General features: G+C 45.6%; 2 protein-coding genes across 14 annotated transcripts in view; both read left to right on the forward strand.

Annotated features, from left to right (window-relative positions):
* The window catches only part of SDK2 (sidekick cell adhesion molecule 2), a 334,128-nt gene extending 329,348 nt beyond the window's left edge, over positions 1-4,780 (forward strand). For all 12 annotated transcript variants that reach the window (XM_083427167.1, XM_083427172.1, XM_083427174.1 and 9 more), the window contains one exon: positions 2,318-4,780. In XM_083427167.1, coding sequence (XP_083283293.1) covers positions 2,318-2,671 — 354 coding nt within the window. In that variant the 3' untranslated portion in view covers positions 2,672-4,780. The remainder of the gene's footprint in view (positions 1-2,317) is intronic.
* Positions 4,781-7,853: 3,073 nt separating this feature from the next.
* CDC42EP4 (CDC42 effector protein 4) overlaps positions 7,854-21,285 on the forward strand; it is a 43,614-nt gene continuing 30,182 nt past the window's right edge. Inside the window, exons 1-3 of one of the 2 annotated variants that reach the window (XM_083427905.1) lie at positions 7,854-8,562; positions 16,428-16,514; positions 19,167-19,301. The gene's annotated coding sequence lies outside the window, so the exon portion shown is untranslated. The remainder of the gene's footprint in view (positions 8,563-16,427; positions 16,515-19,166; positions 19,302-21,285) is intronic. The other variant, XM_083427904.1, reaches the window with a different exon arrangement.

The following is a 21,285-nucleotide window of genomic DNA, read 5'->3' on the forward strand; positions in this document are numbered from 1 at the left end:
AATGATTATATCCCCCACATTTCTGGGAAAGAGAATGCAGAAAGCAAAAAAAAGGAGTTTCCTCTTAGTACTGTAACCAAATGACAGAACGCAATGTGTTCATTTAGGATAGTCAGCTTAATCAAAATTGTTTGCAAATTAATCACACACAGCCTTATAGTCAGTTAATTCAAGATGAATTTCATCTTTCCTAAATTTAATTGTCAATAACTTTTAGAGATATTGAGGGAAGTATACTGGCAATCTAATTTAAAAGGAGCTGCCTCTCATTAGAAGGAAAGTCTGTCTCTCATATTTCCCTTTTCATTCCCCATTAAGTTAACGTTGCGGCTAATATAACAAAAAAGGAAACAACTGTGCCTTTCATGCACAGCTCCATTCAACTTGCTGCTTGCCAGTCAAATTTGCCTTTTCTGAAGTAGAGTGGTACCTTGGTTGTCGGACAAATCAGCTCCCGAATGCCGCAAACCCGGAAGTAAGTGTTCCGGTTTGCGAACGTTTTTCAGAAGCCGAATGTCCGACGCAGCTTCCGCTTGAGTGCAGGAAGCTCCTGCAGCCAATCAGAAGCCGACCTTGGTTTTCAAAGAACAGAGTCCTGGAACGGATTAAGTTTGAGAACCCAGGTACCACTGTATTTACTCTGATGACTAGAAGGCATATAGTTCAATCCTAAACATGCGTACAGAAGGAAACCCTATTGAGTAAAATGGGACTTTGGGTGGAATTCAATGTTGCATTTCAGCTTGACAGAGGGAATGATTCCCCCCTGTCCTACCCCCTCCAAGCTGTTCTGGGGTTCTCCCAAGCTCCCCGAGAGCCAGTTTCAGAGGGCTTGGGGAAGGAAGGTGGGAAAGCCCTGTTGTGCAAGCAGAGGTCCTTGCACAGACCTTCCATTGGTGGGCTTGTTAGGTTAATGTTGCCCTGGGTCCAATATCTCGCGGGGCTGGGAAGCCCCGCGGGAGTCAGGGGATTCCCTAGGCTCATTAGTAGGCACCTCCCCCGGGGCCAGCCAATCGGCTGGCGAGAGGGGCGGGCCTGCCAGGGGTAATTTAAGGTCAGGGCACCCCCGGCTCGCCCCTTTTCCTCCTCTCACCTGGCACCAGGTAGTTTTTCCCGCCCACCCTCCCTTTAGGCTTGCCCTTGGACTTTGCTATGGGCTTCGGCTGGTCGCCGCAAGGGGCCTGGTAGGAATTTTTCCATTTGGCTAATTGGCTGTGTTTGGAGCCACTTGGTTTTTTCGCCTACCTCGTAGCAAAACGTCACAACTTCCGGGTTTTGGCGGGTAGGCATTGGCAAGGGGTATTGTTATGCAGATGAGGACGGGGGGGAGGAGCGCCATCACCTCCCCCACATCACGAAGGGTAGTTCGTTAAAGGACTCCGGGGGGTGTCGCCTCGTCCGAAACCTACGGAGGCTAGGGCCTAAAGCGCGCCCCCGAGCGGTAACCCCTGGGGGGGCACCTACGGATGTTCATCTCGGGGGGCTCCCCCTGTTGGTGCTTAACCCTTCCCGGTTAGACCGGTTTATATGCTAGGGCCAATGCCTACAGCCAATACCTCTCTTACCTGTAATCAATAAAGTTGTGGCCATTTACGCCCATTAACCTTAATTCTTGTGTCTGTCTCATTATTTCTACACCTGTGGGAGGGGGAGGGTATTGCCACGCAAAGCCCTGTTGTGCAAGCAGAGGTCCTTGCACAGACCTTCCATTGGTGGGCTTGTTAGGTTAATGTTGCCCTGGGTCCAATATAACTGGGTATAGAATTACAACACCTGCACACCTGGGTGGTGTGTGCATGTTCAAGTCTATTCATACAGTAATAACATGCTTCTCAAAATTTGTACATTGATGGATGGATATATCGGTTGGTTGGTTGGTTGGTTGGTTGGTTTCCAACAGTTCCATCCCATGCACACAATACAAAGTATTTCCCAGACGGCTTACAATTTAAAACATTTTTTTAAAAACCCAATTATTAAAAAGAAGCAAAACTCAAAACAGAGACATAAAAACATAAAAGATCACCACAATGCTAGTGGAACTGATAGACCAAGAGCAGGAATAAAAGCTGCCCAGATTTTAAAAAAAACACTGCACATTTATGTTTCACAGGGTGCAAAAGAAGGGCTTTGCACCTTTATACAATATGCATGTGTGCTTGGGCCCAGGGTCTTTTGCCTCACCATCCCCACTGCACACACACACACACACAAAATGTTCCCGGTTTCATTGAAAATAATCTGGTAACCATACCCTTGGGTCTAATCCAGCGGATATCTTCTAATGTTCTTCTTGTCTTTCCCTTTCCCTCCACAGGGAAGTGACAGTGAGTATGAAGTGGATCAGAACCAACAGAAAGCCCATTCTTTTGTCAACCATTACATCAGCGACCCAACTTATTACAACTCATGGAGGCGTCAGCAAAAGGGCATCTCCCGGGCTCAGGCCTACAGTTACACAGAGAGTGACTCCGGAGACCCTGACCACTGCCCAATGTCCAACAGCACCAGCACCCAACAGGGCAGCCTCTTCCGACCCAAACCCAGTAGGACTCCAACCCCACAAACCCCAGTCAACCCTCCCAGCCAGCAGAGCACCCTTTACCGACCCCCCAGTAGCCTTGCCCCAGGGTCCAGAGCCCCTATTGCTGGGTTTTCTTCTTTTGTTTGACATTTCTAAAAGAGAGAAGAAAAAAAGAGAAGAAAATATGGATAAAGAAGAACAAAATAATGGATATAATAATAATAACAATAATGAAGAACATTTCGGGTCCAGAATTATTATTATTTTCAGAGGCAATGAGAAGATCATGTGGGAGACAATCAGTCATAGTTGAGTTTGGAATCATTGACTGCTGCTGCTTCTAGTATTGCACAGTGCTCTTCAAAGGAACTACCTGTTTGCAAACATACACCTAGAGCAGGACAGGAGATGTGCCTGTTTTCAGGCCTAGAGTTGAAGGAAGGAAGAAAGGCAACAGGGTAAAAGATTGGGAGCCCCAAAGCTAAGACAATGTTTGGTGTTGCAGACCACCTTCTTGCAGATCAACGTTCTAGGCAGGCAAAGAAGTAGGGAATTGATGTTTTTCAGAATAGTCTCTCTGGGTTTGATTTTGATTTTTTATTTTTGTTCACCAACCAAAGCTCGGAGGGGAACGGGTCAGGGCTCCACAAGCTGTAAATATGAGCCACTTGGACTGCTGCAGCCAGTGCTCCAAGGAGCTCAATGGCAGCTCCTAGTAGCGTGCTGTCCATAGGAAACATGTTCTCAGTAACTAGCAACTGGCCAATGAGAGAGAGGCAGACTCAAGAAGACCCACCCACTGCGATGTCATGATGGTTCTTTGGGGGAGCGGCAACAAATGCCGAAGAGGAATCCCAGTCTCTGAAGCTATCTTGAATGGACTATAGAGGATTAGGCTGGGCGACCACCACCTATGTTCAGACCAGCTTTGCCTCCACTTTGCTCTTCCACTCACCTCTGGAACAGAAGTTAGCCGAGCTGAAAAGCGCTGACCAGAGACAGTGTGGTTTCTTTTTATGCATTTTGGTTTGAGGATAGGAGAGTACGTTTGAGAATCCTTGGGTGGAAGCTGTAGAATTCAAAGGAATCAATGCATTGTCACTTGGCAGGAAAGAGATGCTGTCCATATCAGCTCGGTGGAAAGCGCTCTCCCCCTGGCTTTGTCGGAGAGCTGAGCACCTGCAGCCAAACCAAGCCACGAGGCAGAATCCATCCCACATGGTTGGATAGTCTCTCAGCGCCCTGATTTCTTCTCAGTTCCCCTTTTTCCCCATTCACTTCATTGGACAGGGAGAGGGCAAGGGGGAAGCCCCCATCCAATCTAAGTGCAATTCGAGGGGGCGTTCAGGGAAAAGGAGATAAACTTGATATAATATAAATGCTGCACAGCCCCTTGGTTCTGGCTTTAGAATGGACAACCTCAAGAGGCTGAACCGATGCCTCATTGCAGCGTTTTCTCTCCTCCTCCTGGTATCAAAACTAAACTTTCTCCTTAGTTCCATAGAAAAGGAGAGTTTGTCCCCAATTCCCCTTTTATATAGGTTTTTTTAATTATTATTATTATTCACAACACACAAACATTTAAGGTGGGGAGAGGGAATGGGAACAGAGTGGGGAGTGTTGAGGAAGTGATTCATTGAAAGTGATTGTCTATCCCTCTCCCTGTCTCTCTTTGTTTTGCTATCTTTTTGAATTCTATTTTAGCACAAGGGTTATGGGGGAGGCAGGTGGGAAATTATGTTTGTTTCTTTTTGGCCTAGCAGAATTCACACATGCACACACACATACACACACACAGAGTGCCTACTGAGCCCCAAGATCTGCGGTGGCCATCTCCCCCAACCCCCACAACAGAGTTGTGGGCTAGAGCAGGGCTGGGCGTCCTGTTGCCCTCCCAATGTTGTTGGTCTACAGCTCCCCTTCGGCCTCAGGCAGTATGGCCCAGTGATCGGGGATGATGGGAGTTTGAGTAGTCCAGCAACACTGGAGTGCTACAGGTTCCCACTCGCCAGAATAGAGCAGACAGCAAGCTCAGGAACAGTGGCTGAGCAGGTGGGGGAGAGAGGAAAAAAGAAAATATGAGCATTATGCTCTAGCTGGGTTACCTTCTTTCCTGGAAGTACTAGGGATATAGCTATTTCCATTATAACCCCTTCACCCCATGCCTTTATTTGCACATTGTTTTCAAAGCCTGGTTTACAAAGAATTGAACCTGGCACATAGGGTCCTTTTAATAAAGAATCAAAATGCAAATCATACAGTTTGTGGGGTTGTTTTGTTTGCTCGTTGTTTCTACTCTCCTTCTTACAAGAGTGATCTTGTCGTGATTTGTGGAGTACACTCTCTTCAACAGGAATGGTTGCAAACCATTGGAGCTGTCAGCCCAAAGGAGCAAGCCATGAAGTTGTTGTTTTTTTATCCTTTATAATAATATTTTATTAAGATTTTCACAAAAAGAAACAAGAAAAATACAAAAATAAAAAGCAATTAAAAACAGTTCAGTCTTTCATAACATATCTTGCATTTGCTTGTTTCTCGGGCCTCCCCACACCTCCCCTCTTTGTATTCCAATTCAATTTATTTATTCAGCAAATCCTTTCCCTCTTTACCTTTATCTTAATCTTGATCTTAATATATTATAGCTTTAACTTTTCACTTGTTAACATTCCATTTTTGCATATTCTTTCATAACATTATTGCTAAAAACCCCTTAACCTCAATCCAACATCATTCTAACATTCATTAATTTTGCAATATTTCTGTAGATAGTCTTTAAATTTCTTCCAATCTTCTTCCACCAGAAAGCCATGAAGTTGTTTGATGATTACGGTAGAAGCATCTTTGGGCTGTCGTTTGATGCCATAGGAGTCGGCGGCCTAACTTAATTCAAAAGAAGGTCAAACAAGCTCATGACAGTATACTTATACCACTAATAGTATTAATGACAGGCAGATCAGCCATTCCCTCAACTCATGTCTGTCCACCCCTGAACCTCTCTATGCTTTCTCAAAGCTTTGATTGAACAGAGCTGTACCACTTGCCATGTCCTTCCTTAGCGCATCTACCAGAGACATTGGGCTAGATGAATTTAATTTTGAACTAATTTCAGTACTTGCACAGTCTCTTTCAGGACTGTGGAAAAACTAATAAAAATACAGCCTTGAGTTTTAAGCAAACCAAGGCAGTTGTCTGCTGAGAATATGAAGCAATAGCTTGGAGAGGTCTGGGATATGCATGGCTTGCAACAAGCCATATATCCATATTGATCATTACTTAATTCCCCATGACAGCTAGCAGAACAGGACCTTAAATCTGTTCTGTTTTCTGCAAGCAAATGTGTGCTTTGTTTTAATGGACTGGTATATTTAGAGAAGGCACCAGAACCAACGTATCTCAATTCCATGCACAATTAAAAATCTAAAAGAGCTGAGAGATAATGATACCCACCAACTTTATTATCACTCATGCTTAGTACCTTGATGTTTTAATGAGATAATTTCCAGGTAGATTTCCAATATACCATAAAGAGTGTAAAGTTATTGCATGGAATCAAAGGTATCTTTCCTCAAGGTTACAACGTATGTTGTGGAGAAATTTCAACAAACGCATTCATGTATTTTTTCATGGATGGTTTCCTAGTACCACTCTTCTGTTATCAGTCCTGTGAATATCCATTTCCCTCACAGTTAAAAGGGGTGGAGAGCATTTGTCAAGTACCCAAGGGAAGTAGCAATGCTGATGGGGCAAGGACCCACGCCATTCTGGTGACCCAACATGGTCACATAAGGATCAAGGCTAATGGAATTCAAAATCAAGAGAACAAGGTCAAAATATTTTAGCATGGCTCACTGCATATTGTAGCTCAGCAGTGGGGAATCTTCAGTCTGTGGGCCCAATTAAGTCATGCCCACTTGCCCTACACTTGACATCATACATAATGTCAGGTGTGGGGCCGGTAAAGACTTAGCTGGACCAAAATAGCTCAGGCGGTAGAGCAGCAAACTCTTGATCTCAGTGTTGCGGGTTCAAGCCCCACATTGGGCAAAAGATTCCTGCATTGCGGGGGGGGGGGGGGTCTAGATGACCCTTCTACGAAAAGGGGCATTACAAGTGTGATAGTACAGTGGTTCCCTGCTCCAGTATGTTCCTGTGAAGACAGGAATGTATTGACCAAACAATGTACAAAACTCCTTATCAAAGTGTGTGAGAGCATCCTTCAGTCAATGCACCTTAGCCACAAAATGTGCATACCACTGAGAGTCTTCTTTTAGAGATTGGTGGTTAACTACAGGGCCGGATGAGTGCATCCATTTGGTCCACTGCCAAAGAGGAGTGAGCTGGAGTTGTTGCTGAGAGTACTCTGACTACTAAGCAACTGTAACTGTATGTCAGTATCAGCTTGTAGTGCAGAATCACTTGAGCGTGGGAAAACTTTCTTTTTAATGTCTTTGTAGTTAAGTTTTTAGTGGCTGGAGATAAAGGAAAAATGATGTCAAGCAACTTCTGAAGGGTCAAATGCCTCCAGTTCAAGCCTGAGATCTTGGCAGCTGTGAAATCAGAGAGTAACTACACTGACAGTCATGACTGTGGCCAAGCAGGCCATTATATTTTGGGGAAAGATGGAGGAGAAGTCAGAGAGAGCAGGGATGAGGTACCTGTGGCCCTCTGGATGCCATTGGATTTAAACTCCCGTCACAATAAGAACGCAAGTAGAGACATGCTGGATGAGACTAAAGGCCTATCTTGCTAAGTATCCTGTTCTCACAGTGGCCGTAGTCAACCAGGGGTCACATTAGCTTGGGCTGATGAGAGCTAGAAACCAATGGCATCTGGAGTGTGGCAGTTCCCCCCTCCTCTGCCACAGATGATGCTGCACCTGTGTGTGTGAGAGCAGACACAAGTGTGCATGGGTGTAACCGCTGCCCCACCGTTAAATCAAGTAAGTAAATAAAAATACTTAACGAAAAGTAGAAATAATCAGAATATTTGAAATTGAAATGCTCAATGAGGTTACTTGTACCGTGGAGCAGTCATTCAGTACCTAAGGCAATGGTGGCCAAACCCAGCCCTCTGATGTTTTTGGACTACAACTCCCATCAACCCTAGCTAACAGGACCAGTGGTCAAGGATGATGGGAATTTTAGTTCCAAAAACCGCTGGAAGGCCAAGTTTGGCCCCCACTGCCTAGAAACTTGCTATAACATAAGTTTGAGAACCAAAGTACCACTGTATACAAAAATGAGCAAACCAGTGATATTTTAGGGAGCAGGCTAGCAGGCGGGGCCCATGTCTTACGTCATAGGAGCCTACACAACACAAAATACTGTTGCTGTAGGTAGGTTTTATTTTATTTGTTTTTTTATCTTATATTTGGGAAATGTACATCCAGGTGGTTTTTCCCCTTTAAATGTTTTGGGGGGCCCAAGAGAGTGGGGTCCTAAGCTATAGCTTGTTTAGCTTATACGTAAATCCGGCACTGCGAGTCATGGCTTGATCTCTGCAGCAGAGGTTCCCCAATTCCTTGGACCACCTGTGGTCGTCCGCGAGCTTTCTGCTGCTGTTGGTCCTCCAAAGAGCAGCAGCAGCAGCAGCAGCTCCCTCCTATGAGGCCTGGCCTTTGTTGAGACGGGAGAGGGGAGCTCCTCGTCCGGCCTCCCTCCTCAGCTGCTACTAGTGTAACCCCCCTTGGCTCCTTCGGGGCCTTTCAGCTGCAATAGCCACAAGAGGCAGGGAGCTGGCGAGCTCGTCGAGAAGGACGCCACTTTCTGGCAGCCTTTCCCGCGCTTTCTCCTCCATGTTTGCGTCTGCGTGCCAAGGGTCTTTTCCAGTGACGGCGCGCCAGGCCAGCGCTTGCTTGGTCCAGGCTGCTTTTCCTTTCCCACCCTCCCTCAACTGCTGCCGAGGCCTCTTATGCCCTCCAAGTTTCCTTTGCCCCCCCCCCCCATTTAAATACTTCCGCGCCCTCCCCGTTTGAAGCAGAAGTCTCTTGTTTTCCTTCAACAGCCATCCTGGACGGCTGGCATCGTCGAGGCCACCAGGTAAGGTCAAAGCCAGGCTGCGGATCCGCGAGGTTTGCTTGCAAGAAGCTGCCGAGCCGAGGCTACAACTTTCTGCACTTCTACCATTGGTTTTGGCGGGGGTGGGGTGGGGATTGCTTGTGAGTAAATAGGCAGGGTGAGGTTTGGGGAGAAAGGGTAAAGGGGCAGAACAGGAAATGAGGGATTTGGGTCGATAAAGGAGATCGCGGCATCTGTGGAAAGCTTTGAGCACAAGCCTATTCCCTCCCAACCCTCCCTTAAACAGATAACTTGCCTTTTGCAACCAATCCTACCTACACACACAAATCCCTCAGTAAATTCCCTCAATTTCTTGTTCCATGCATCCAGTGCCAGATTTATGTATAAGCTAAACAAGCTATAGCTTAAGGCCCCACTCTCTTGGGCCCCCCCAAAAAAAAATTTAAAGGAAAAAAATATATAAGATAAAAAACAAATAAAATAAAACCTACATACAGCAACAGTGTTTTGTGTTGTGTAGGCTCCTATGATGTAAGTAATGGGCCCCGCCTGCTAGCCTGCTCCCTAAAATATTCAACACAAAAAACAGCAACAATTTGTTATCGACAAAGGACAGCTGGACATATAAAGGGCCCCATTACCTTCAGTAGCTTAGGGCCTCATCAAACCTAAATCCAGCCCTGCATGTATCCATTGTGTGTGTGTATATATATATATGTGTGTATGTTGTTGCATCTTTTATTTTTTGTCTATTGTATTACAATTTGAATTCAAAATTGTAATGTAATAAAATTCAATTGAAAATCATACAGCATCTAGCACAATGCATTGAAATTTTCTACAAAAGGCAGAAGAACCATTAAGTGGTCCCTCCAGAGTCCCAGCAATTTTCAAGTGATCCATTCGGTGGTTGTGTGGAGTAGTTTAGGAACCCCTGTTCTAGAAGGTTAATGGATGGCTTTCATGTGTGAACAAGCCATCAAATACTGAACAGGTAGAACATTTGTGTTTCCTTAGACACATGGGGTTTCAATGGAATCAATCCATACATTCATACACAGAAATCATGTGCATGTGTGAACCTGCCCATATATGAGTTTTCTCTGACATAGTATTGTTTGGTTATACTTTGTGAGCAGCAGAAGTTGCCCTCTTGATAACTCCACACACACATGCACACACTCAGATGGGAAACTCAGGAAATAAATTCCTAGAAATAGAAGTTAAAACTCATCTGCTTACTCAATTAATGGGTGGAGAAAGCCCAACTCAGCTGGCTGTCTTGTATTTTCACTTGTGTAGCCCTCCATCTTCTTCCTACTGGTATAAAAAAGGGCTATATTAATAAAGCTAATTCCATACATTATAGGGCACAGCCCTCTATTCTAATATCTGCCCCATCATTAAGCACCAGCATTATTAGCAAGAGGTTATTTAGAGGGGAAAGTGGCCAGCTGGCACCCTGCAGACTAGGATTTAATTAACCATTTATGTGAGGATGGGGCCTCTTGCTTGGATAATGTGGCTGCTCACTTGAAAGGGATTAACTCAGAGCCAGGGAATAGGTAATAAAGGCTTCTCTTGAGCAGCTGCCTTGGTGACTGGTAATTTAATTGGCGAGTCTGAAACCCATTAAAGAGAGGAGCATTGAAAAGCAGGGCGGAAGGGTCAGGGACACTCTGTCCTTGGGAAACGGTCAAAGCCAAGGGAAGACCTTGACCTGCTCTAAGGGAGGAAGTTCCCAGAGCTAGAAATGTAGATTTAAGAAGGGTGTGTGTGACTGTAGGTGAAGAAACAGCATGGAAGTTGTCGGCAGTGGGGTCAAGAAGATGCTTGCAGGCAGTGGTAACTGGTGCCTATTGGGACTTGTAGGGTGAAAGCTGTAGATGTCCAGAGCCAAAAACAGGCACAGCCAACTAATTCTATTTTTGCCCCCACCACCCTCCTTACTGAGTTCTACAGCAGCAACATTGAGACTGAGAAGCAAAAAGTGCCGGCTAGTGCCACCCCCCGACTGCTTGTAGCACCTAGTTTAGGCAATCCTATCCAGCTGTGTTGATGTGTTTCAACCTTAGCGTTTTTTATATTTATTGTAAACTGCTTAGGAGTTTTACTACCATCGAGCAGTATGTAAATTGTGCTACGTAAGCAAGTAATTTTGGCCTTAATAGAGACCAGCCTCCCCTGCTTTTGCAGGTACTGCAGGTTTTGGTGGAAGGGCCTTAGCCTTCCTCTACTTAACCCCACCCACTTAACATCATTCCTCTTCCACCTGTGGCTCGGCTCCTGTGTTAAAGTGGCCCCTTTCTTTCCTGGTTGCCTTAGTTAAGCCCTGTTACATGGAAGCCAAAGCAGATGCAAAACACAAGTGAGCAGCTGCGGTTCTTAATAAAGGGAGAGTGCTGGTTGAGCATCTGTTGATGTTCACAGTGGGGAGCAGAGATTTCTCAAAGCCTTTTTGCCTGTGTCTTGGCCATACTGGGCATTATAGGAGAAGTGGAGAACACTCTTCCCTCCAGATTTTGTTGGATTTGACCAGCTCCAATGGTCAGGGTCAGCATGATGGAGAAATATAGTGCAAAAACTTATAGAGGGCCACAGGTTCCCCAGCCCTGTGGGTGTTGTCAATTCTCTTCTTCTCTCAAGGATTATTCTTACAATGTTTCTCCAGTGTTTCTTCTTATTGCTTTTAAACTGCTTGAAACCATTTTCCTGCCGGCTGCCATTTTATTACCTTTTTAGTATTGTGTTGTAGCATTTTAAATAGAAGTTCAGTATGCCCAAAGACTTTAGTGTATATTGGGGGGGGGGACTATGTACATATGTGAACATGTGCAAAACAGTAGTTCAGCTATAATTTCTGGTGTATTAATACCATGTGGCGCGCACATACCCACACACATACACACGGCTTGCTTGTGAAGGAGTGGCCCTTTTGCGTTTCAAAACCCCACAGACATTTGCATGGTGGATAAACATGCACATCTACCCCAGTTTGCATTTCACAGAATCACAGAGTCGGAAGGGAAACTGAGGATCATCTAGTCCAGGGGTAGTCAACCTTTTTATACCTCCTGCCCACTAATGCCTCTTTCTTGATGGTAAAATTTCCTTACCACCCACCAGTGTTCAATGGAAGGAAGGTTCAGCTTGTGCCGTAGAACCCCCTACCGCCCACCTAGAATCCTAAAACGCCCACTAGTGGGCAGTAGGGACCAGGTTGACAACCCCATATCTATTCCAACCCTCTGCAATGCAGGAATAGGCAGCTGTCCCAAATGGGGATTGAACCTGCAACCTTGACACCATGCTCTAACCAACTGAGCTATCCACATGTCCCACTTCATTTCTAGACCACCATAAAGGAATTGTACTCTTAAGTAGTCCCCCCCCCCCAATGTAGGAGGTATCTGTGAGAATGAAATGGAGACCAGATTTTGAAACAAAAAGTCATACATGTGCCACAGACCATGCCTTACTGTGGCTGGGAAGCAGGGCTGTGGAGGAATGCTAATGCCCACAGCTCTCTGATTCATGCCGTAAATAGTAAATGTGTCAGACAGAGTCATAGGTATTGATGCTTCAGTTTTTCTTGTGTTACGGAGCTTAGCAAATGGAATTAGATTGCGGGGCCTTTCTTCCTGATCCTGCTAGGAAGCGCACATACACACACACACACACCCTTTCCTTCAACATACACACATCCCAGATGCTGGGTGGAAGATTTTGTTGCCTGCTGCTGCTGCTCCAACCCCAAGGATTAACCTCCATAGGAAGAGCTTGGAATGGGGGAGGGGGAAAGGATGGAGGAGGAAAGGCAATTCTGAGCCCACCAGGAGGCCATGCAAAGCCTTCCCCTCCCCCCCCCCAACAGCAGCAGTGCTAAGCATCTTCTGTCTCCATGGCAACATATCTGTGGCTAGCTGCCCATTAGGTTACTTGGCTGTGGGCTTATTTTGCAATATATATATATATTTTATCCCTCCTCCATTTGCTTGGAGATTTATGCTCTTTCCCAGCTTATAGAAACAGGATTTCAGTTCTCCCTTCTCCACCCCCCCTTTTTTTTAGCCCACATTTTTTGTACTGACACATATGGAGAGCACATGTTTTCCCAAAGCCACAGCTCTCTGTTTGAGATGGGAAGGCGGATAGAACAAACCTCCCAGCCTTCATGAGGAAAAGTTGCTGATGCGGTGGCAAATGTTTGAGAGTCAGCTCTCTCTCTCACACACACATACCCATGCTGTTGGGAATATGGCATTCAAAATGGAGGCCACAAGAATGTGAGGAAGAGCTCAAGGGGTAACATGCTAAATTAGAGAGATGAAGCAACAGAGAAATTGAAAACTGGTGGAGAAAGGCAAGGCAAGCTTGAGTACATCAGCAGAGGGGGCAAGAGCACATTTCTACAAGGCATGCTAAATGACCACTGCTTTAATTGATTCACAGCCATGAACCACCAAGGTCTCCTTCAGTGTCTTTTTTCTCTCGATGACTTGTATTCATGAAAGCATTGGTTTGCTTATATGCAATGCCAATTGCAGTCCAAAACGGTCTGTGCCTGCAACTGTTTTGGGACAGACATTCTGCTATGTTTCAAAGCAGTGCATGGCCCATAAAGGTAAAGGTAAAGGACCCCTGACAGTTAAGTCCAGTCGTGAACGACTCTGGGGTTGCAGCGCTCATCTTGCTTTACTGGCCGAGGGAGCCAGCGTTTGTCCGCAAACAGGTTTTCCGGGTCATGTGGCCAGCATGACTAAGCCGCTTCTGGTGAAACCAGAGCAACACACAGAAACACTGGGAGCCAGTGTGGTGTAGTGGTTGACTCGTAATCTGGTGAACCGGGTTCGCATCCCCACTCCTCCACATGCAGCTGCTGGGTGACCTTGGGCTAGTCACACTTCCTGAAGTCTCTCAGCCCCACTCACCTCACAGAGTGTTTGTTGTGGGGGAGGAAGGGAAAGGAGAATGTTAGCCGCTTTGAGACGCCTTAGGGTAGTGATAAAGCGGGATATCAAATCCAAACTCTTCTTCCACCTTCCCGCCGGAGTGGTACCTATTTATCTACTTGCACTTTGACATGCTTTCAAACTTCTAGGTTGGCAGGAGGCATGGCCCATAGCTTCCTACTTAAACCCTGTAGTTTTTCATACCACAAATGTTCTGCGGGGGGTGGGGGGCTGTCCTGCTTTTGTTGCCCTATATAGCACAAGAATGTCCCTCCAGATGGCAATAATGCCGTACCATTTGGGAAGTGTTGCCGAACAACTAAAAAGAAGCAGAAAGATGTGAGGGCAGTCCAGTACAACTAAATAATTATCATTATTATTGTGTTAATAACTTGTTGCTGAATACACCCACAAAAAAAGTCCTAAGGGGCCCTGATAAAGTTGTGAAAATAAACAGAAGCCAATCACATTTTCAAAGCCTCTGCACTTTACAGATTACACCACTTCCCCTACACAGCAATTGAGTTCCATTTAGCAATGTTATAACGTGTCCCTTAGCTCTGCTTGGCAGAATACATTTCTCCAAGTTAAGCATAAGAGTGGAAATGGGATGGGATCCCAGAATGCAACAGACACATTTTTTGTATCGCTTTAGAGAGGACAAGCAAGGACACACTCAGAGGGGAAGCCATAGACTTATGGAATAATTAATAAGCACGTTTTGGCTCTGTGCATATGCTTGTTATTATGAGAGGTGGAATGTTTTCCAAGCATGATTGTGAGCAACTGCAGCGAAGAAGCAATTACATTACATGTTCCATGGACTCTCCAACAAAGCCCTGCACTCTAGCCTCTTCACTATGATGAAGCAGCATCAAATTCATCAGACATGTCACATAATTTCCATTGTCACCAGCTAGAGGAAACTGGTCTGCACCTAGGGCTGTTGAGAAACATCAAGCCCAAGCTTAGACTGTGAACAGGTATAGCCAGTGGGCTACATGTGAATGGGCCTCTCTTTTTCTTAGTGGGAATGTGGTGGTGAACAGGAAAATAAATGCCTTTGAGTTACAATGTGGCCTGTTTCAACAATCAACGATTACATTAGGTTATGCATTTCATAGTGCTGTAAGTAGAAACCCAAATTCCTTGGTTGTATCACACATGCCACGCAGACACGGCTCTTTGCCACCATTTGCTGTCATAACAGCATTCCTGAAGGACTTGTTCCAGAGCAAAGAGCATCCTTACTTCTCAATTCTATTCCATGTATAAGGTAAAGGTAAAGGGACGCCTGACCGTTAGGGTCCAGTCGTGGCCGACTCTGGGGTTGCGGCGCTCATCTCGCTTTATTGGCCAAGGGAGCCAGCGTACAGCTTCCGGGTCATGTGGCCAGCATGACTAAACTGCTTCTGGCGAACCAGAGCAGCGCAAAGAAACGCCGTTTACCTTCCCGCTGGAGCGGTACCTATTTATCTACTTGCACTTTGACGTGCTTTCAAACTGGTAGGTTGGCAGGAGCAGGGACCGAGCAACGGGAGCTCACCCCGTCGTGGGGATTCGAACTGCCAACCTTCTGATCAGCAAGTCCTAGGCTCTGTGGTTTAATTCACAGCACCACCCACGTCCCGATTCCATGTATACTTAGAAGTAATTCCCACAATGTTCAATGAGGCTTGCTCCGAGGAGTGTGTGCTTGCATTGCAGTCTTAGTGACACTCGTGGAAAAATAGCTGAAGTCATGCAGACACATTTTTTCATATGCAGAGGAAGCTGCCATTAGTCCACCTAGCTCATTCCTCTTCTCCAAGTGGCAGGGGCCCTCCAAACGTTTCAGGCAGAGAGGCCTCCCCGCCTTGCTATCTGTGATCCTTTTAATTAGTGATGCAATGGACTGAATCTGGAGCCATCTGCATCTATGCCTGCCCCTATCAGCATGGCAAAACCTTCCAAGTTATAAAGGTAGAAAAGGGTACTTGAGGTGAGTCAGGGTGTTGTGAAATCAGAATATTACTATCCTTCATACCTATGAAAAGCTAATGTCCAGTTACCAAATTATAATTGCAAATTGAACTTCCACAGAATTTAGTGCTTGCTTTCTTAATTTTTGCTGTGCTTTTTCTCTTGCTGGGGGGGGGGAAGTGGTATGTAAGGAGAAGAGATGGTTGGCATCTCAGCTTCACGGAGCTAACTTGTCAATGGCTTTAGCAGGCACCCAGCTGCCGATGCTTACAAGGGGAATGGGATGAGCTAGTTGTCTTTGAGGATCAGACCGCTGGGAGTCAATCAGCCTTGACAGCGCTGCTGAGTTTTGCACTGTGATGGCTTGAGCATCTCCCAAGGGCAAAAGGCAGCCACTTATCAGCACTTTGCCGAGCATGGAAGGAGGCAGCAAATAGCTCACAAATAGCAGGGGGAGAAAAAGCCCCGTGATCAAAGCTATGGGGAGTGCAAATCTGCTTCCTTAACCCCTCCCACCGTTGCCCATCACTGTTTGTTCTCATAAGTACATTTAGTTGCTGGTTTAATAATGGGAAATGATAAGTGAAGCCTAAGGAGCTAAGGATTTAGGATATTGTGCACTGGAGCAAATGTACAGGTTGGACTTACACTGGATGCATGCTAGCAATGCACAGTAATGTGTGACCCACATTCTGGAAATTCATGAGCTGTCTGCCTCCTCCTATCTCTTTCTCTAAGCAAAGCTGCTGCATCCCAAGAGAAAGTGGCAATAGCCAGAGGACCACAGGCAATTATGGTGACTACCACTCATCCATCCCCTGAATGCCCAGCACAAAGTGAGAAATGTTCTCTACACATTGCAGAGGATTCGCTGCTGTGCAATCTACACATAGGGTGGTATCCAATTAACTCACTTTGTTAGCACATGGATTTCCGTTTGCACAATGGAACTTCTCCTTCTTCTCTCCCCAGGTGTCCTTGCTGCACCCTCCCCAAATTGGCTGCAGGGTTTTGAAGGAACCACCAGAACAGATTTAGGGGGCAAGTGGTGAAAGGAAGGCGAGATGAAGTTCTGTTACGCAGCCCAAAGTTCTTCTGCTAACAGAACTGCTTTGTTGGACACCACCCCCAGTTTCCTGGGAGTAAGCTCCAGATGAACTCATTGATGCTTACGTCCAGACTGCTTAGGTTCAAAACACATTGAGATCTAGCAAAAGATCCACATCCACATGAATTCCAGCCTTCAGCTTTTAATAAGAAATGCAAACAAGTGTTACGGTTTAAACTGTTAGTGTGAAGTAGGAACCCCATTAAAGGAAAGGAAATAGGCATTAGCCTCTGCTTGATTATTTCCCTCCATCTGTTCCTCTCTGCTAATCTGCCACAAACAACCCAGAAAGCCTTATTCACTTGCCAGAACAAGTGAATTTACTGTGGCAGAAGATGATGTCCTGCTTGGCGAAAAAAGTCCTGAAGTTTCACTCGCCTGCATTCTCTTTCCACTACACAACTGACTTGAAGTGTGAGGCAACTTTTGCTTCCCACGGGACCTTCCCGCAGAACTTGAGCTAAGTGACCCTTTTACTTTGCACCCTGTGTGGAGAGATTATTAGAAGCAGAGCTAGCGAGGGGGAATTGTGTTGCTTCTGACTAGTCCACAGCCCAGATCAAAGTGAGAGATAAGATACAGTGCTGCCTGTTCCTCTGCAGAGTAGAAGGCATGGAGACCAAAAGGAGGTGGAACCAGAGCCAATAGCAGGCAGAGCCAACTCGCTCTAATTTTGCCCCTAAATGCCTCTCCGCTAAATTCTGCAGCACTGAGATTAAGGGAAAGGAAGCTGACAGGCAGTGCCCTCCGCCTGGACTGGTTGCAAGTAAGAAGGCAACAATGCCATACTTGAAAAATCCACCCTGAACCAAGTGGGGAGTGCAAGTAGGTGGAGTTTGGAGCACTCCCACTTTTAGAGGGGAATACAGTGGTAGCAGAGACATCACCTTGCCAACAAAGGTCCGTATAGTTAAAGCCATGGTTTTCCCAGCAGTGATGTATGGAAGTGAGAGCTGGACCATAAAGAAGGCTGATCGTCGAAGAATTGATGCTTTTGAATTATGGTGCTGGAGGACACTATTGAGAGTCCCATGGACTGCAAGAAGATCAATCCTATCCATTCTGAAGGAAATCAGCCCTGAGTGCTCACTGGAAGGACAGATCCTGAAGCTGAGGCTCCAATACTTTGGCCACCTCATGAGAAGAGAAGACTCCCTGGAAAAGACCCTGATGTTGGGAAAGATGGAGGGCACAAGGAGAAGGGGATGACAGAGGACGAGATGGTTGGACGGTGTTCTCGAAGATACAAACATGAGTCTGACCAAACTGCGGGAGGCAGTGGAAGTCAGGAGTGCCTGGCGTGCTCTGGTCCATGGGATCACGAAGAGTCGGACACGACTAAACGACTAAACAACAACACTACAATGGTACCTCGGTTTACGAACTTAAACCAAGGCACGCTTTCCCTAATGAGGTCCGTTCTTAGACCAAGGTAAAGTTCACATACCGGGACACTACTTCCAGTTTTGCAGAGTTCGTAAACCGAATAGTTCGTAAAATGGGAATTAGGACCTGGATTTCCAATTGAAATAAAAAAAAATAAGGTGATATGTGTGTGTGTGTTCATAAATGTACCAAGCAAACACGTACATAAATATAAACCACATGTCTGAAGCAGCACAGGAAAACAGCCATGAAACCATTTTGAGTCCTAAACTGACCAAATGTTTTCTCTGCAAGGTCAAAGGAAATGGAAAAGCCTCCCCATTGTCTTTTCCTTCACAAATCCTGTCTTAAGGATATGCCTGTGTATGAATAGGGTGAGCTTGTGAGCTGGCTCGGGAACTAAGTATTTATCATTACAAAAGAATGGCCAGGCTCCCCAGGGTATCCAATCAAGTAAGCATTAACAGGTAACCTGCCAGAGAGGAGGTAAACAACACACTCAGATTTCTCTTGTAGACCACCCCTTTCTGTGATGTAGGTATGATGTTTCTGGGGGTGGTCTTGGACTCCAGGGTAGGCAATTTAAAATGTCTATGTAAGGGCAGGCACACCTTTGTTCGGGGTCCTCCTCCTTCTCCTGTGTGTGAAAGGGGCACCCTATTGCAACAGTTCAATAACAATCAGGCTTACGAGCTGCTTTGCTTCTCAATATTCTCTGGCCTCTGTTCTTTTCTCCGACCAAGGGAGAACCTACAAAGGACTCTATAAGGGCTCTTGTGTCCGCCATAAGGGAACAAGGGCAGATTTTTGTTTATTACAGAAGCATTCCAATACTGGCTTTCAAAAGGAAGATGCAACCTTCCCTCAGTTGCAAGCAGAATGAGGAAGGGATGTCTGGGCTTTGGGAGAGGGGCAGTAAGTGGGCTACTGAGGGGTAGTGGCTGGAGTGTTGGATCAGGACCAAGAAACCTAGTTTCATCGCTGAATATACAGATATGGATTCAATTAAAGCAACCTTGGCCAACCACTGTCTTCTTTGCCTAACCTACTTCATAGGGCTGTTGTATGCTGCAATAAGTTCCTTGGAGGAAGGGTTGGATACAAATACAATAAGCTGGGTAGGGGTCCTTCAGAACTTTGCAGTGTATGCAGATTCACATTTGAGATAATGGCACTTTAGCCATCCTAATTACCATTCCCGGTCCTCTCCTCCACAGGAAAGTTGGATTTACGTGACAGGACATTCTCCAAGCAGGAGGAGGCTGACAGTGAGGCAAAGCCATCTTGTTTGTCCATTGTAAACCAGCAGAGAACCCATGAGCATGGTGGGGATTTAGAGCGCTGCTAACGAGGTAGGAAAAACAGATTTTTCTAACGGTCCTCACATTTTGTTAGGGGTGTGTGTGTGGAAACAGCCAGCAGTCCTCTCGCAGCATAATCAGGGTTTTCCTTGGGCAGTAGTGACCAAGCCATGGTTGGCAACAGAAATAGCTGTTCCTTTCAGTCCCTTGAAGCATCACATCACATATCTTCAGATGGAATCTGATTTGACCAGCCAGAGAGCTCCCTTCACCTGCACCAGAGTCCTTCTCATCAAGATGCCACAACAACCTTTATACCCTGACAAGAGTCTCTAGTAAACCTGGAAGATAATTAAATGAGTCTCTTGGACCGCTGCTATTACCGGAGGCGATGGTTGGAATTTTGAGACATCATCAATTTCCAAAGAAAGAAGAGGCACTGAGGTGTGTGTGTGTGTGTTTTAGTGCATCTGAATAATTAAAATGCCTTGAGCCATCAAAATACAATTGGGAGCTGCCCAGAAGGCTTACCTCAAATCACCTACTCAGAAGAGCAAGGTGAATGATTCAGGAACCTGACTGCCTTGGGCTTGCATATAAGCTGGAGATAAGTGAAAGCATAGTTTAATCATTAAGATAATTCCTCTGTAGGCCAGGGCTTCTCACCAATCAGTTACAAGGAGCAATCCGGTGTGGTGCATTTGCTAGAACCGTTTCTTGGTCTAGGCACCTTAAAAACCCTCTTTTGCTGAAAGTCACGGGAACTGATACATTATCACATGACTGGGGAACAGCAGCCATCCTCTCCAGTGTGGAGAAATTAAAAATGCCTGAAACTAGATAAGTGGTCATGATCTGCAGATGGTGACAGATGTCACAGGATAGGCTGTAACAGTGGGGTGATTTCTGCAATTGTGTGCAGTCACATTCTGCCAAACAAAAGTGGCTTCTGAGATGCTTAGGGCCCCGAAATCGGGAGGGGGGGGGCAGGCACACACAAGCTTGGAAATGTTAGGAATCAGTTCCCATCACATGCAAAAGAGAGCAGGTATTTACCAAGTCCTTTATCTTTCTCTCACTAATCTAAAACTCCAGATTACTTGAATCCAACATAAATTCTTCACATGCAGAGTCTCTGTAAATAACAGCTCCTTGTTGTATTTGCTCAAACTGTTTCAAGCCTCTCTCTCGGCACTTAGTTAAATGAATAATGTTAAAATGTACCAGTTTGAAATTTAGTAACACATTCATTAGAGGAACAATAAAACAGAGGGCAACTAGCACTGCTTCTTTCACTCTTTGATACATTTTGGAAGATAATGGAACCAGGAGAGAAAACCCACCTTTATTAGGTTGTGTCATTCCAAAAAGGGTTCCCCTGGCTACCAGTTCATTTAATTAGATAAGGCCATTGTGCAATTGTTTCACGGGTCTAATTACTGTTCAGAGGAATCCAGAGGTCTGGCTTGTTTTATCTGCTTAGAAAAAGAAGAAAATAGCATCAATCAATGGTTTCACTCCCCAGTTCTTTTCCATTGTGTCCTTTGGAGTGGCTAAAATAAAATACCTAATCTGAGCAAAAGGATGTCAAATGGGTTTTTCAAAGCTCTTCTCTTGAAGGAGCAGCTGAGAGGTTGGCAGCAGCCAAGCATCTCCCTTGGGATGGGATCCTAAAATGGGATCCTAAAATGGTTCCATGCCCTCAGGCCTCTGTGCCAACCACTGCCAAGCCCAAGTGGCTGCGTATCAAGACTGGCTGCTGCCCAATGGGCAGCTTTTCAACTCCACCACATGCTTGTTCTGCCAAGTTCCCTTTAGGTATCTAAACATCCAGCATTTCCAGACCAGCTCAGGAGATTGATTTTAATCTCTCCTGGCTGCCTTGTCTCATACAGACATGCAGTACACCAGCACTGACTGGGGTACTCTCCAAACTGTGTGCACTTTTGGTTAAAATTAGCTGGAGTTACAAATCAAGAAATGTTACTCTCCAGAGAGAAAGAAGAGCGGCGTGTTGGACAGCAGATTGGGAGAA

The sequence above is a fragment of the Podarcis tiliguerta genome, assembly GCF_965153285.1.
Source record: "Podarcis tiliguerta genome assembly, chromosome: 2".
Classification (NCBI taxonomy): domain Eukaryota; kingdom Metazoa; phylum Chordata; class Lepidosauria; order Squamata; family Lacertidae; genus Podarcis; species Podarcis tiliguerta.